Below are 15,358 nucleotides of genomic sequence, written 5' to 3'. Positions count from 1 at the left end.
AAATAACTCACTCTTCCAAGAGCGCATAGTTGGCAGCATTCCTTTCTCCACTAACAATGTGTGAATTAATGATAACAGAAGGGCAAACTGGAAAGCAAGATGAATAGATTCTTCCACAAGCAAGACAGTGTTTCAGACACTTGGTCTTAATTATAAAACCAAGTCAAGCTGCGAGTAGGTGTATGGAATGGGAAGAACCCACCCAAATTTAATTAAACAGCAGCTGTGCTGGATTCCAGAGTGCTCAGGTAAGTGTCTCATTGTAATCCCCAGTTACCTTCACTTTGTCCTTCCCACCTTGAGCGCATGGAGAAGATGCTGAACTTCCATCAGGAACAGGGGTCTGTGGGTACACTCGCACATTGCACTTCAGGAGCTGCTTCTATCAAGTTTCCGTATAACATGATTGATTTTGTCCTCCTAAATACCTTCTCACCTCTACTATTCACATTTCACAGCAGTGATCAAGACACAAGAGAGCTAAAGACATGCCAAGGGCACAAAGGCATTTCACAGCAGAGCAAAGGGCAGAAGCATGCCTGGACCACTCATCCCTCTCCTCCGCCCCATCCTTCCTGCACTGCGGCCTCACTGTATCAGCTCCAGCATTTCTATGGGGTCTGGTCACTATCATAAACCATTCCAAAAATCTCAAAAGGCCCATCCAGCTGTATAAGAATGACAAAAAAAGATAGCTTGGGCATGAAGCACTGAATAGGCAAGGTACGGTGAATTAGCAGCTCTGTCAGCTACTGAGAAGTTACTCAGCCTCTGGGGTACAGGTCTGTGTTCCCACCCTAAATGTCCAGATCCAGGGCAGCTACTTTAAGCTAGGAGAAATACTGATCAGTTATTATATCCTGATACTCTGGATTAAGACACATGACTGACAGGAGCCAGCTAGCTGCCCTTCTGCACACTCCCTGCTGTAGCTGGCACTTGCAAGATGCTCTTTAGTAGTCCAAGCAGACTTGGCAGCACGTGTGATGGGAACACAGGGGGTACTTTGTCCACCCCCTGAAGCTTTGAAATTTTGACAGAAGTTGCCTTCTTACAGAGAGTGAATAAAATAAAGGGAGGTGATTCTGAGTGACACATTTCCAGGTCTTCAGTAAAAGCAAATCAATAAGTTCAAGTTAATTTTGTGGCTGTTGATGCCCTGAACTCTTCTGCAGATGCTGAAGGGCTGTGCCACCTCAACTACTGCTAAGGGATAGGCAACCAGCCACAAAGCTTCTGGGCAAATTTGTTTCCCTGTGTTCCTCTGATAAAACAGGTTTTTCATCCTATGCCAGGCTCCTTCCCATTGAAACATCTGGAACGATTTTCCGAGGACTATGTAAAATAACAGAACTTAACCTGATTTCTTAGTAGGTAAGGCAATAAACCTCCAACATTTAAAGCTTCCAACAGATACATACAACTGTGCTAGAAATTAATAATGATATTTGCACAGCAGTTTGTATAAGTCACCCAGCTGCTTTAATGCTTGAGTGTTTCTCTTTAATGCAGCTTTAACACTGCAGGCACAAGCAGAAGCTACTTTCCTAGAAGCATGTATTTTTGCTTGTCTGAAAGCACAGCTAACAGCATCTACAATTAAGTACTAGCAGAAAAACATCTTCCATCTTCCTTATTTCCTACTACTCAGCCATCCCCTCCATTTCCCTAGTGTTTTTATTTGTACCATTTGACTTAAGTGAGCCAGCGGCACATGATCCTGTCCACTAGTCCCTATTTGAATTCACTGGGATCACTCAGTCCCTTGTGCTGAGAAAGGGACAGCTTTCCTTTCCCTTGCCCTTCTGATTGATTCTAAAGAGCCACCTCTGATTCAGGGGAGCCGTTCCTGAACAGGTTTGAGATACTGCACCCAGTGAGCTAAGAATTAACAATTTACAATGCCTTATCTGCCAGTAATTAAGTCAAAGCTGCTCTTTGTTTCAGTTGCATCAACTACTTTTAATGCTTTAACACATGAGCAGGGCTACTGAAGGGGAGTTCAAAGCCAGCACACCCAGAAAGGAGAAAGTACCCACTGCAGAAGGAAATAACAGCTCTGGAGCAGCTCGGAGGCTTTTAGTAACTGAAGAGATGGAGTCAAAGGGTTTGGAGTAGGTGAGGTGGTAAAAGTATGAGGGATCACCCGCATCAGGAAACTCTTGTTCTGCTGAAAACTGCAAATAGCTGCCCTGAAATCTTTCACTTTCTCTGAGCCCCATCTTTAAACAGGGCATCAAGCTAGGACATCTTAATACCTCTTTTCCTGAATGGCTGAAATACAATATTTCCTTTGAAAACAATAAAAAGTTCTCAACTTAAACAAATACTCCAGACAGAGCAACACTACAGGACAAGAGGGATTTTGTAACTTGTAAATTGTATTTTATGGGGCTGAACTTAGCTCTGAGTCCAAGTCCCAAATAAGCTCTTTAACCCATGTGCTGCTTTATGATTTCATATCTATAAATACTTGTTCAGTGCTAAGCCAGTTTCTTCATTAAGATCAACATCTGTTTCCCCATGACAGCTGCAGCAGCACTTCCTCCCTTGGGCTCCAGCACAAGGGCACTGTTCTTGGGCAGGGTTTCAGTCCCACAGCTCTCAGAGGGCACACCGGGTGATAACAGCCATCTCCCCAGCCATCAGCCAGGTAAAACCCAGTGCAGCGACCAAACCCCTTGTCCACCAAGAAGAGGATTTACAGCAAAGGCTCCACCTTTTCATAATGAACCTGAGCTTCTGCTAGTGGAGACCATAACCAGAAAGCATGAACATGAAAGTAGTCTACAGAGGATGAATAACATTTGGTGGTCTAATTACCAGTTAAGAGATCCAACTTTCAACAGCAGAGGTGAAACTGCTTGTACCATTACTGACAGCATTTATACAAACAAGCCCTAGCACATTTACACAACTAAAAAAATGGCTTTGTGGGCACTCACTGCAGTTTACAGCACTTGTTATCTTTATCACTGTGTGCCTGAATGGCCTAGAAGTGGTTTTGGACAGAATAGAGGTCTCTCAGATGTGTCCTGCAGAAGATGACTTCTGGGCATAGCCCCCATTATTTAGGGCTACCTTTCTCTGTGATGCCAGCCACCTGCCCAAGCACTCACCATTCCAAGGTGAAATCACAGGTAGGGATTCAGGCAAAATGCTCTGCACACCTTGATCAAGGGACATAGTTTATGAAAAAAAAATGAAGTTGTGTCTCCAGTGTATTCAAGTATTTTAAGAGCTCTACATTTTTGGACTCTAAAAGGGCAAGTTCCTAATTCTTAATAGTGTTCCCATTCACATCTGCAGATACATATGCAGAGGAGTCTTCAAGTGTCCAGATACTTTGCTGATGGAGAAGGGAGGCTTCTGTCTCCACCCACATCACCCAGACACTTGCACACACTGGGACCAATTTATCACACCAGCAGCAATACCTTTTTCCTGTCCTACAGTCTGCTTCAGATGTCTGCAAAAACCCATTGCTAAAGAACTGCAGGAAGAAAAAGTTCAAGAACCAAAACTTGTATTAACTGAGTAAACTTTACCTTGGCTTTGAGCAGTGCTTTTAGCTTAGTGGGTTATTTTCCTCTCCTGACAAAAATGGACTGAGTTTAGTGAGAACAGTACACAAATTCTGCTGCCTGCATGGTCCAGCTGAACCAGCTCCAGTAACACATGAAATGCCAGCCATCACTCTTTATCTTCGTTTCACGTTTTAACTCTCCATTTAGAATTTAATCTAAACAACCCATTTGCCAAACAGAATGCCAGCCCACTCATGCTGTTTTAATTTCCTCAGAAAGAATCCCATAATACGCTAGGCAAGACATCAACAATAATTAAACCCAACAGTGATTGAAAATCGAATTTTCAGGGCCTTGCAACAGGCCCTAATGAGTTCCAGACTTGCCTTCCCTGACTTGCTCAAACTGGTTGCACAGCACTGCCAAGCCAAATTAAAACCTGACAGCATTCCACCCCATGCCCAGAAAAAGTGCCCTTCTCATGATTCAGGAAATTAAACAGCCGTCTACTGCAAAGACATCCATTTGTCTTTGGACATGCATTATTTAGACAGTGATCCAGGGTCTGTATTTTTCTATCTTTATTATGTCATTCATATCTCTTTTGAAAGGCAACCTAGATGGGACTTTTCCTTTTTTTAACACTGATATGCCCAGTCCCACCCAGGTGACAGGAGACAGGCAGCTCATCAGAAGGATTACATGGACAGAGGGCATCATGTGCTCCTTGTCCCGCACCAGTGCTCTGAGTAGATCTCACAGCAGAACTACACCCTTCCACTGCAGACAGTCTGTACGGAACAGATTTAAGTGAAATTAGTAACAATGTCCTGTTCTTTGTGCTTCCACCAAGGGGAGCCAAGGATCCTGCCACATGTTTCACAAAGGCTCCGGTGATGGCTGCACTCACAAGTCCCTCATGGTGAACTGTAAGCCCCTTTTGTACCCCTGTGCAGCCTCACTGCTCCATCCCCTGTGGGTGATGTTCAAGAAGCTCCTGGCAGACGGGTACAGTGCAGTGGCAGCTTTACTAGGGCATAGTTAAGCTCAACAGCACAGATTTGTTCAGCTCTCTTTGCTTCCCATGCCTAGCCCTGCTCCCTTACAAGGCACCCCCGCCCTGGGGCTGCTGGCAGGGCTTTACCCTACTCCAACCCTCCAAACTCTAGGCAAGGCAGGAATCGGGCTGCTGTCGGACAAAGCTAGGCTGACCGGCACACAGGGGCAGTTACCCATGAGAAAAGGTCAGTTTTCACTCTTACAGGATCGATCTCTACCCAGAGTCTGGTGATAACTTCCCCAGGGGGCATCCGAAGATGTCCTCCCTGCCCCCCCCCCCCCCCCCCAGAAGCTGCAGCAACCAGCGCCCCATGGACATGCCTAAAAGGTTACCAGCCACAGGGAGCCTCTGCAGAGGACACGTTGCTTGGTCTCTAAGGATGACACACCAGAGATCTCCCCAGCAGGTCCTCACCAAGCAGGGACAGGGGAGATGGGCAGAGCTGGGCACAAGAAGGAGGAAGGGAAGGAAGGAGGAACCCCTCAATCCCACCTCACAGCACCAGATATTTCAGGCAGGACACAGAGCAGGAGCATCGTGCGGCAGAGAATAGTGCATTGCACAGCCCCAGCCACCCAGATTGCAATGCAGACACAAGCCCTGCTGCCAGACGCTAACATTTGCCCGGGACAGCCTGTAAGGAGCATCCTGTTTTCCACAGAACTCGTCAAATAGTTTTTCTTCAGATCCAGCAGTTGCACAGCTCAAACCCAATAGGACAGAGGGAGCTACACCTCAAAGGCAGGCAGGCTGAGCTTCCCTTCCTGACAGTCCGGGAGGGAACTCTCAGGACAGCATTGGCAAGAAACATCTCAATAAGCTCCCAGCACACAGTGCCATCCAGCACCAGGAAGGTCCCAGCAGAACCACAGAGGACAGTCTCAGGGCACAGCATATGATACTAGGCAGTCAGGGCCATCTGGCACCAGAGATGGGATTACAATGTTGAAACCGAGAAGTGCTGACATTAGGTGTTTAACTCATCTCCTAATTATGCAGTGACAAAGGTACAGAAAGTAAGGTCACAGGAGCAGCTGCTCCCTGACAACCCATTCCACACAGATTTTTATTTAGCAATTAAAATCCCTTCCATTCAGCCATGCCAAGAGGGCCTTTTAGTTATTCTGGTTCTTTTGCTCATCAAAAGACACCGTGGCCAAGACCCAGGATATCCCAGGAAAAGCAAGCCTCTGACAGCCAGAGCATAAGGCACAAAGGCTTTCCAGCGGGCCTAAAGGGAGACCAGCAACTCCCTCCAAGGATACAGGCGCTCAGAAGAGCAGTGGTCAGAACCTCACACAAGTTAGTCTAGCCGACAAACAGTTGCTTTTTCAGCAAAAGCCTCGTTGAAGTTGGTTTCTTGTATAGGAATAGGCTCAAACCCAGATGCAGTGTGCCTGGGCAGACCCGGAGATGGGTTTTGCCCACTCCTCGTCCCGGGCGTGCTTCGCCCCCTCCTCCTCGCCCATCGCAGCCGCTGGTACTGCACAGGAGATGGCTGGAGGCGAAGGGATCGAAGGAAGCGGAGCAGGTTAAACGGGGCAGCCCTGGCGCGCCTTCCCGAGCACGCAGTCACCCCCGGCACCACGCAGCCCCGGCGAGGAGGAGAGAAGAGGAAGCAGCACCCCACGGGTCGCCCCGATCTGTCTACCGCTCTGCGCGCTCCCCGCCCGCCGGCGCGGACCCACCTTCTGCACCGCGGGGCTCAGATCCATCCCGAGCCGCGTCCGCCACTCACCCTGGGCGCGCCGCCCGACGGCCGCCTTTCATTGGCGATCGCTGCTGCCCCGAGCAGCCCTCAGCCAATCCGCCGCCGGCGACAAACTTTTCTGCCCAATGGCGTGCGGTGGGGCGGAGCGTGCTGACTAACGCGCGCACGTGTACGCGGCAGAGCCCCTCCGCGCCCCCCATCCCATCCCATCCCATCCCATCCCATCCCATCCCATCCCATCCCATCCCATCCCATCGCAACCCCCCCCAATTCCCCAGCGCAGCTCCCGGGGCTTAACTAAGAAAAAAAAAAGAATAGGGCAAAGAGAAAATAAAAGTGGTTTTAAGAGGGTCTGCCTGAACTGGGGCGAGGAGGATATGCAGGGGAGGTTGGATGGGGGCCTGGGAATCTGGCCCCTCGCAAGGCAAGTCGCCATTCATGGCCGGGCTGGGGCTGTCCCTCTGTCCCGCCGTCCTTCTGCCCTGCCGTCCCAGGCTCTGACACCAGGCACAGGGAAATGGATTTCCCAAATCAGGCAGGAAGATGCTGGGAAAATGTTTATCACAGAAGACAGATGAGGAAATTTTTGCAAAAGAAACTCTCCAAAACCGTGTTCCTTATGTTATTTCAATATGTCAAGCATTGAATGGCAATCTATTATTGCTTTTGGGGGCTTTGCTTTCACATGAAATGGCAAAGTCTTCTTTACAGCTTTCAACAGGCATTCCTGCCTTGGCTGGGAGGCCCAGCACAAAGCCCCTTTGTGCAGGTGAGGGTGAGAGGGCTCTGTGTGCTCCTGCTCGCAGCTCTGTTCCCTGGTTTCTCCCTCTCCGCTGTCTCCCGCTGTTCTCCTTCCTCTTCATGCCTGAGTCCAGGAAAAACCCATGCTGAAAGAGCAGAATTCAGGATCCAGCTGCCTGCTTATGCTCTGTGATCAACACAGAGCTACCAGGAGCAAGAATTCAAACTCAGCCCAGGGCTGAACTCTCTGGTTACAACTGTAATTTGAAGAGAAAAAAGAAATCCTAAACTCTTGTGTTGATTTAATATCTCATGTCAGTATGTTTTCCCAAGATTTCTTGCATACGTTCCTGCAGAGAAAGGAAACAGATATCCCAGCCTCCTCTGTATTCAGTTTCTGAGGGAACTTCACGATTAATTGCGTCCCTTTCCCTCATTGTCACTCATGTGACCCTGGCAGGATTTATTAGCGCTCACATTGCATTTTGTTCCCCAGCACCTGGATATGCTTTTCGAAAATCACATAATAGACTGGTTCGGGTTGGAAAAGGGACCATAAAGATCATCTGCTTCCAACCTTCCCGCCACAGGAAGGGACAAAAAGAAGCAATACAATTTGTAGCAGCCGTGTGGAAAGGAAAATGAGTGAATGGCAGCAAAGGCTGGTACCTCACTGGAGGAGATGGGAACGCAATGCAGGTGCCTGCGTTTCCCTTCTCATGCTCCAGTCATGCTCTGCTTTGCTTCTTACAATGTCCCTCAGTCTGCAGAAGAAGGAAAGGGCTTTCTGTTGCTTTCTAGCCATGGGATGGGTTACCTGGGTCTATGCAGAGAGGGGCAAATCTGCCTCATGGGGAACTGGGTGCCCACTGAGTTCTAAATTCTCCAGTCCTGCCTCAAACCCACTTAGGGACAGTGGCAGTGCTATTCCACAGCTGGTGAGTGTGGGGCTTTCCTCCACAGCCATGCACAGTGCTGGGTGCTCTCCTGCTCCAGCACAGGACCGAGTGGCTGATGCCTCCCAGGATCCAGCACAGGGAGAAGGGATTCACTCTGTTCAAGAGAAGCAATTGGGATGGAGCTGTGTAGGAGTTGCTGGCCTGACAGAACAAGCAGGCCAAAGGCATGAGGGGCTAGCAACCCCCTGGGATTGGGAATGTGCTCTGACACACAGCGAGGATGTCTGGGGCTTTTTTAGAAGTATTTTAACATCTTCAAAAAATCTGGGTTAAAAAGCAATGGCAGAAGAGAAATTCTGGAGTGATAAAGTCCCTCTGGGGAGGGTGTTTGAACCTGATCTTCCAGAGGCATTTTGGGAGTGAGTAGAGGGAACAGCACCAGGGATATTGTTTTTCAAACCCATGCTGCTTTTCAAACCTTGGCAGCCACAAGAAACGTTTGAAATGGCAATGAGGTGACATTAGCTCCCTTTCTCAATGCACACAGCAACCTGGGAAATAGGCAAAGACATACAAAGGGATTTCTGGGAGCCACGAGGCACAGGGTGAGAGGCCAGGACACCCCAGGGAGTGCTAACATTGCCCCACTGCCACATGGCCCCAGGGAGAGCTGCTACAGGTCCCCATCAGCTCCCGTCCTCATTCACAGCTGGAAGGCACACTCCAGCCAGCATGGAGGGAAAGCGATCCATCTGTGGGAGGCAAATCTGTGTTGTAGGGAGAGGTTACACAGAAAAGTGCTGGGTTTGAGGGATTTTAGTTTCTTGGGTTTAGTTTTAAATAGCAGCTGTGAAGCTGTGCACCAGCAGGCTCCGGGTGCCAAGGTAGTGACCAGGCTCTCCCCACGTAGCAAAGGCTTTTCGTCAGCATGGAAACAATGCTTGACGCAGTGTGTAATTAGAATCATAGAATCATAGAATGGGTTGGAAAGGAACTTAAGGATCGTCCAGTTCCAGGGATACCTTCCACTAGACAAGGTTGGTCAAAGCCCTGTCCAACCTGGCCTTGAACACTGCCAAGGATGGAGCAGCCACAGCTTCTCTGGGCAACCTGTGCCAGTGCCTCAGCACCCTCACAGGGAAGAACTTCTGCCTTTTATCTAAGCTAAATCTATGCTCTTTCAGTTTAAAGCCATTCTCTCTTTTTCTGTCATTACACACCCTTGCAAAAAGTCCCATTAGGCTCTATGATTCCTTAATACTGGAAGATAATAAAGCCATGATCAGAATGTGACTTAAAAACACCCTAGATGCTTATATTTGTATCTGGAGTTGTTGTAGTTCATGGTAACCCAATTAAGTCATGGTAAGCTATAGCTAAGTGTAGCCAGAGTGAAAAGCTAAATCAAGGGCAGATTATTTCTCGTGTTTAGAACCCCCTTGAGAAGCTCCTGATGGTGGGTGCTCTCAGACTTGGGAAACTCAGCCAAGCCGGCTGGTGACCATTTTAGTTTACAGATTTCGGAACGACTCAGCCTGTCATCAGGAATAGACAACCACAGAAGCTGTCATTGAGAAGGAGATCTGCTCTGGCATCGTGGCAGGTTGCGATGCAGAGCAACATGCAGTCAGGGAGAGGCAAAGGCAAGCTGAAGACGGCTCTGAGGAGGACCCGGCCTCTCACACTGTGCCTCGGGAAGGATGCCAGCACCAGTTATCACTGACGGCCTCTGAATAATGAGTCTGCGCTATACTTAGCTCTTTGCTAGGAAGAGACAAAATCATTCTATGACTAAACACAGCTAAATCTCTGCAGTAGTCATTCCCCATAAATTGCCAGCAAATGGACAAAGGGGAAAGATGCTCAATTATGAGAAACAGAGATTTCAGCTTCCTGTTGATTCACCAGCCACTTTTATCAGGGCAAAACTATCCCCACTGAGGTGTCACCAGACTATTGCATCCTGAAGTGCACTCAGTGGTCAGCTGAGCTCTGAAGGCAGAAGCCTGTACTTGAACAAAAAAATAGTTGATAGCTGATATCATGGCAGCAAAAGGCTGGCATTAGTAATAATTTCTGAAACAGAGCTCCTCGCTGCTTCTGACAAGATGCTGAGGGTGAATCCAGACTTCCCGTCTCTTTTGGGTTGGTCTTTATTGGCCTGCAAGGTCAAGAGTTTATTGAAGTCACTGAGGACAGGGGAGGAAAAGACGTATTAGGTCATCTGTCTCTCCTTGGGCATCATTCTCTGTGATTTAGAGCGACCTAAGCAATACTCATTTCTTAGGTCAGAATCTGTACTTTCTAAGATGGATTTTGCAAGGTCTAATTCAGTTGAGTTTGCAGCTTTATTCCTCATTTATATTCCTGCCACTTGCATTGTTTCAGCCGTGGCTTTGAAGAATGGAGCAAGTGGTTTTCCAGCCCTTCTGACTCTGAATCTGGGGGATGCAGGCCAAATCATCCCTACCCCTTCCCAAACCCCACACGCTCTCACCAGATGCTCCACTCAGCAGAGAGGAGCAGGTTGCCAAGCCTGGATCTCCAGTTTTAATCCTGATCCAGTTTTAATCCCTGATCCAGTGTGCCTCAGGGCTGCACCTCAAGGTGGAGAGCCTGGCTCAAGGCTTTATCCTCATGCATCAGAGGCTCACCAAAAGGTGGGAAGAAGAGGATGAAAAAGGAGAGGAGCCCATCAGGTGCTGAGGTGTAGACAGGCATCACCTCCTTTCTCAGGCATCTCAGGGAAACAGGATGAGTCTCAGGGGAGGTGAAAGGGTGACATGGAGCAAGGTTAGCTTGAAGCTGTGTGGCTGGGGAGTCGGGTTTAGGCTGCGGGATTGGGGTTTAGGAGACAGAGCACAGACAAGGCTGAAGTCCTGCTGCAGGAGAAAGGCAGTGCTGGAGGAGCACAAAGATCTTCTTAGGAATGTCTTGATTTCTTCAGGAATCCCACATGGAGGAAAGGGCCAAATTTCTGCCTGGAACTGATGCTGAGCTGCTTTGTTCTCGAGAAATAAAAGGCACCACTGCAGAAAGAGGAGTGAAAAACCTTGGAGCTGAAAGTGAATTTTGCTGATAACCAGAAGGCTGATGCCACTGGGCTGTCAGAGCTGACCCCAGCCTCACACAGCCCTGGCCCTGCTCTGCCCAGGGTGGACCCACACTGATACTGTGCATTTAAAACTGCTGCCTGACTTGCTCCTTGGCTGATGCAAGTGAAAATTTGGTCCAGAGGCAACTACTATAAATTTCTCATGCCATGAGCTAGTTGAAATCTCAGAGAGCACGCACCGATGTGCTGGTGTGGACCACCACAGCCCCAGCGACACAGGAGTCTGTATGAGCTGGCAAAGCCTTTTGCCTCTTTGAGAGCAGTCTGTGTACTGCAGATCAAGCAGCTAATGCTATGGTAAAAGGGATTACTGCAAACTATGCTGTGTTTTCTAGTGAGAGAATTTGCGGTATTACATTCTTGGCTAATTTTCAGTTTTTCTCTTCTGTACAAACATAAAGGAATAAATGAAGTAGAAAATACTGCTCTGCAGCTGCTTTTGCTTAAGTTTTTGCCCCTCTTCCATGAATGTAGTAGTAGTAAAACTACAGATTTGGTTGAAATATTTCTGAAGAAATTTTGATCTCCTGGAGACTCAGAGCAAAATCAAAGCAAAAGAACAGGAAAATAAATGGAAGAAACAAATCAGAAAGGCAGACAAATGACAATTAAATCCAGGCAGCTCCTTTTCTATTGATTATTGAATAAAACAAGCCAAATTCCTCTATGGGATGATTTTGCGCATGGTTGGTTTTAAAGAGATACATGATTGCAGTGGTGAGAAAAAAATAATACTGCATCAAGTCTAAGACATATTTTGTGGCAACATACTATGTTTTTTTCACTGGTTGTGATCAAATGAGTCATCTTGCTTGTAGTCAAAAATAGATCCAGTAATGTAGATTAAAAAAATAAACCAGCAATACATGTGGTTATGAACACAGCTGTTACGATATGGGTTGCCTAATTTGGGTATATTCATGAAAAGTCTTTCTTTCCAAAGCTTTACGCAGTTAGTTTCATCATCAAAGGATTATCTGTAGTGAGTAAAGCTCTTGAAGTCATGTATCAGTCTGAGTCTCTGAATCCTGTAAGTCTATCCATAAAGTAAGAAATGACATAGTGTTTATGAAGAAAATGAATCACACTTTTTGCCATTTTATTTTGAATCAAAGACTTGTTTTCCACTTTTGCCTTGGCCATGCTGCTCAGAGGAAGTTGTTCCCATGTGGACGGACCTGTTGGGAGGTGGGTGCCTGGCACAATCAGCTCAAGCCCCATTAGCATCCCTTGCCCAGGTGGCCACGCTGCCAGGGAAGGAGTGGCTTTGTCCACCTGGTAGGAAGGCAAATCTGGGAAGGGAAGAAACTGAATGAGGCAAAACCTCCTGAGAAAGCTGTGGGCGTACACGAAGAAACTAAGAAATGTTCCAGAAAGGAGGTTTCAGGGCGAAGGGCTGCTTTTAGCTGACGTATGTGGCTGTAGAAGGTCAGTAGATGGATCCAGAGGGCACTGTTCAGACAAGGCACTTGAGATGATGGGGGTGGTAGGGCAGACAAAGGCCAGCTTTGGAATGGCCATGGGAGCCAGCTGTGGTGCTTAAGCCATAGTGAAGCCATCCTGGAGCAGGAAAAGTTTAGTTCAGGGTTATAAATCTTTTCGCCTACAAATGGCAGAGATCTCTGATCCAGCAATGCCAGTTCCTTATTGTGCATTCTAAGTACATGCATATAAAGTAGTTGCCTTCAGGTCTGGTCCTGCGTCAAGTATCTGTGTCACCCTCCCTGTATGTTTCTGTATCAGGCTGCTGGATTTGTCTTTACATGAGGACTGAAGTGTTAGGGCATTAAGACCCTTACTACCTGAGCAAGAAATCTTAGAAGGTTGGACAGAGCTTTGGATGACATGGTCTAGTGTGAGGCGGCCCTGCCTATGGCAGGGGGTTGGAACTGGATGATCTTAAGGTCCTTTCCAAACCAAACCATCCTGTGATTCTATGATTCTATGAATACAAAAGTAACAAAAGCAATTTTTCAGATTGTTGTAGTTAAAAAATAGAACCATTAACAAAGTAGAACTAACCTTATCTGATGCTTCTGAAGAAGAGTCATTTTATGGATTATATAGATTTTCATTATGACACTAAGAGTCCTCGTTCAACTTTCCAAAGGGCACATCTGAACACAACTCAGGAATCTCAGAAAGAAAAATAAACCCAAAGATTTCTCCTCTTCAAAGTGCCTTCTTAATTGAAACACAGCCCCAAAAGTGTCTTTCCCAGCTTCAACTTCAAACCCTCTTTTGGAAGAATTTAAGACCAGCCTTTCACAAAATATGCGGTGATGCCCGCTAGCCCTGCCAAATGCATGCCTACACCCTAGGATGGACAAAGGATGAGGACTTCTTTCAATATCCTTTATGAGGAAAACACTGATTTTCATGTTTTCCCTCTTTATTTTTGTGTTGCCACTTGCAGTGTATACCCAAAGGTGCCTCACTCATTGACTGCCCATGTAATCATAGGTACCAGTTGGAAGGATCTGCTCCTGCATGGTAACATGTTGCCATTTAAATCACTACTGGGATGCTTCAGTAGCTCCTTTCAAAAGGTTGCCATATCACCACCATTATTCACTGTAGAAGGACCCATTGTAGTTTGATAGTAGGTGTCCTGTTTTCTTAAATTAATGATATACTGCAGAACTGCTAGCATGTATTTAAGTTGCCATTTACTACAGTAATAAATATTAATCAGCCTCTAAAAGAAGAAATGTGCCATTGTTGGAAGGAAGTAAAAGAAAATTTTATGTTACCCTGGGCTGTCTTGTTTCTGCAGGGAGAGAAGAAAAATGGTGTTTATCATTTGGTATTTCAACAGAAAAACACTGTAGGCCTTTTCAAAATCCATCTAGCTTAACTGGTTGCTCCCAAGTTCATAAAACAACTATGGATTTAAAAGAAAGTATTTATTTCCCTATAGTTTAGCTACAGTTTATCAAATGTTCTTGCAAGCTGAGACCACGCAGCACTTAAAAAATGAACGGCATCTCTGTACCATACGGGCTGTTTCCGAGCAGTGGCAGACAAAATCACAAATGTAATATTTTCCATTATTTAATGAAATGGTTGTAAGGGCACCAAGCATCACCAAAGGATTCCAATCCAAGTATGAGCGTACATGCCTAAAACATGAGCCCAGTTCCAAAATGCAAACTCTGCCTTGCAAAGGGACTTTCACAAGCCTATTCACTAGGATGGCCCCATGTAATCAGCTCTGCGTCCATCTCTGCCCTCACATTGCTGATTACTGCATCTGTTCAGTGGTGTGGGCTCTGGTAGCTCTCCCAGCCTCAGCAGAGCTCAGACTGCTGAACTACAGGCTTTTCTCCACTTCACAGCCCTACGAGCCCCTGTTGTTATCTCTTCTTGCTCTCCAGGTGTGGATGCCAATAAAAATGTACTCGACTGTAAAAATGTGCTGGACTGTAACTACGTGTTTGCACAGTCACACTCAACAGCTCCAGAGAGTCAGGCAAATAATCCTCTTGTTACACTTGGATGGTCTGAGGACAGGAGGCAGAAAGGTTTGCAGGGAAGGTAAAACCTCTCCAGACCCACTGACAGAATTGGAACCTGTGGTGTGGGTAGAGTTGGGGTCTGATGAGGTCTGCCAGTTCAAAAGCTTTGGCTCCTTTTTCCAAGTGTATCAAGTCACATAATAAAAGATAGGATCCCGTACCTTACCCAGATTTTGTCCAAAAAGGTTGAAGGACAAGGAACTTCACAAGACCTGCTTACATGAACAGGGCAATTCTGCATTAGAGCCGCAAAGGTTCATCCTTGTGCTGTAGCCACAAAATGATCTTTTCCTTTGGACAGGTTTTTGTACTTCTGTCAGTAAGAAGTCCACCTGTTAACCAATAAAGTCCTTTGTTTAATTAATGATTAACCAAAAATGACTAAGACTTCAGACCATACCTAGAAATCTGACACACTGTAATCTCTGTGTCAACCCACAATGCAGGTTAATGGGTTGGTTTAGGCAATCTTAGCTTTTGAAAGGGATCTGCTATGATGGAAGGGAAGGAATGGGCTGTTTTCACCTCTTCTTTGTCCTGGTTTGCAGTTCAGAATCAACTTGTCAGTATGAATTTCTTCTTTTTCAAAGCTGTAGGAGCCATTTTTGTGGCACCCTGAGCACACGGGGGTGAACTTTATGAAGGGGGAACTTTATGAAGCTGGGGGCTGAATGCCATGTGTGCACTTACCTGCCTCATCAGGCAGTTGAAGTGCCTTTCTAAACCTGGCTCAAGCATAAAAAGGAGCAGCTTAGACTAGCAGCTCTTTTTACCATGAACAGTGAAT

General features: G+C 46.7%; 1 protein-coding gene across 6 annotated transcripts in view; it reads right to left on the bottom strand.

Annotated features, from left to right (window-relative positions):
- The window catches only part of LMCD1 (LIM and cysteine rich domains 1), a 36,225-nt gene extending 21,363 nt beyond the window's left edge, over positions 1-14,862 (bottom strand). For 2 of the 6 annotated variants that reach the window (XM_062630403.1, XM_062630401.1), the window contains exon 1: positions 6,276-6,380. Coding sequence is in view for 2 of the 6 variants with exons in the window: in XM_062630399.1 (XP_062486383.1) it covers positions 14,738-14,812 (75 nt within the window). In the remaining 4 variants the exon portion in view is untranslated. Of the gene's footprint in view, positions 1-6,275; positions 6,383-14,732 lie in introns of those variants that run through there. The other 4 variants (XM_062630404.1, XM_062630399.1, XM_062630402.1 and 1 more) reach the window with 4 other exon arrangements.
- Between the last annotated feature and the right edge of the window lie 496 nt (positions 14,863-15,358).

The sequence above is a fragment of the Pezoporus occidentalis genome, unplaced genomic scaffold, assembly GCF_034315485.1.
Source record: "Pezoporus occidentalis ecotype Australia unplaced genomic scaffold, CSIRO_AGI_Poc_V1 ctg35, whole genome shotgun sequence".
Taxonomy (NCBI): Eukaryota; Metazoa; Chordata; class Aves; order Psittaciformes; family Psittacidae; genus Pezoporus; species Pezoporus occidentalis.
The sequence above is the reverse complement of the archived record's forward strand: the minus strand, read 5'-3'. Positions and strand labels throughout refer to the sequence as shown.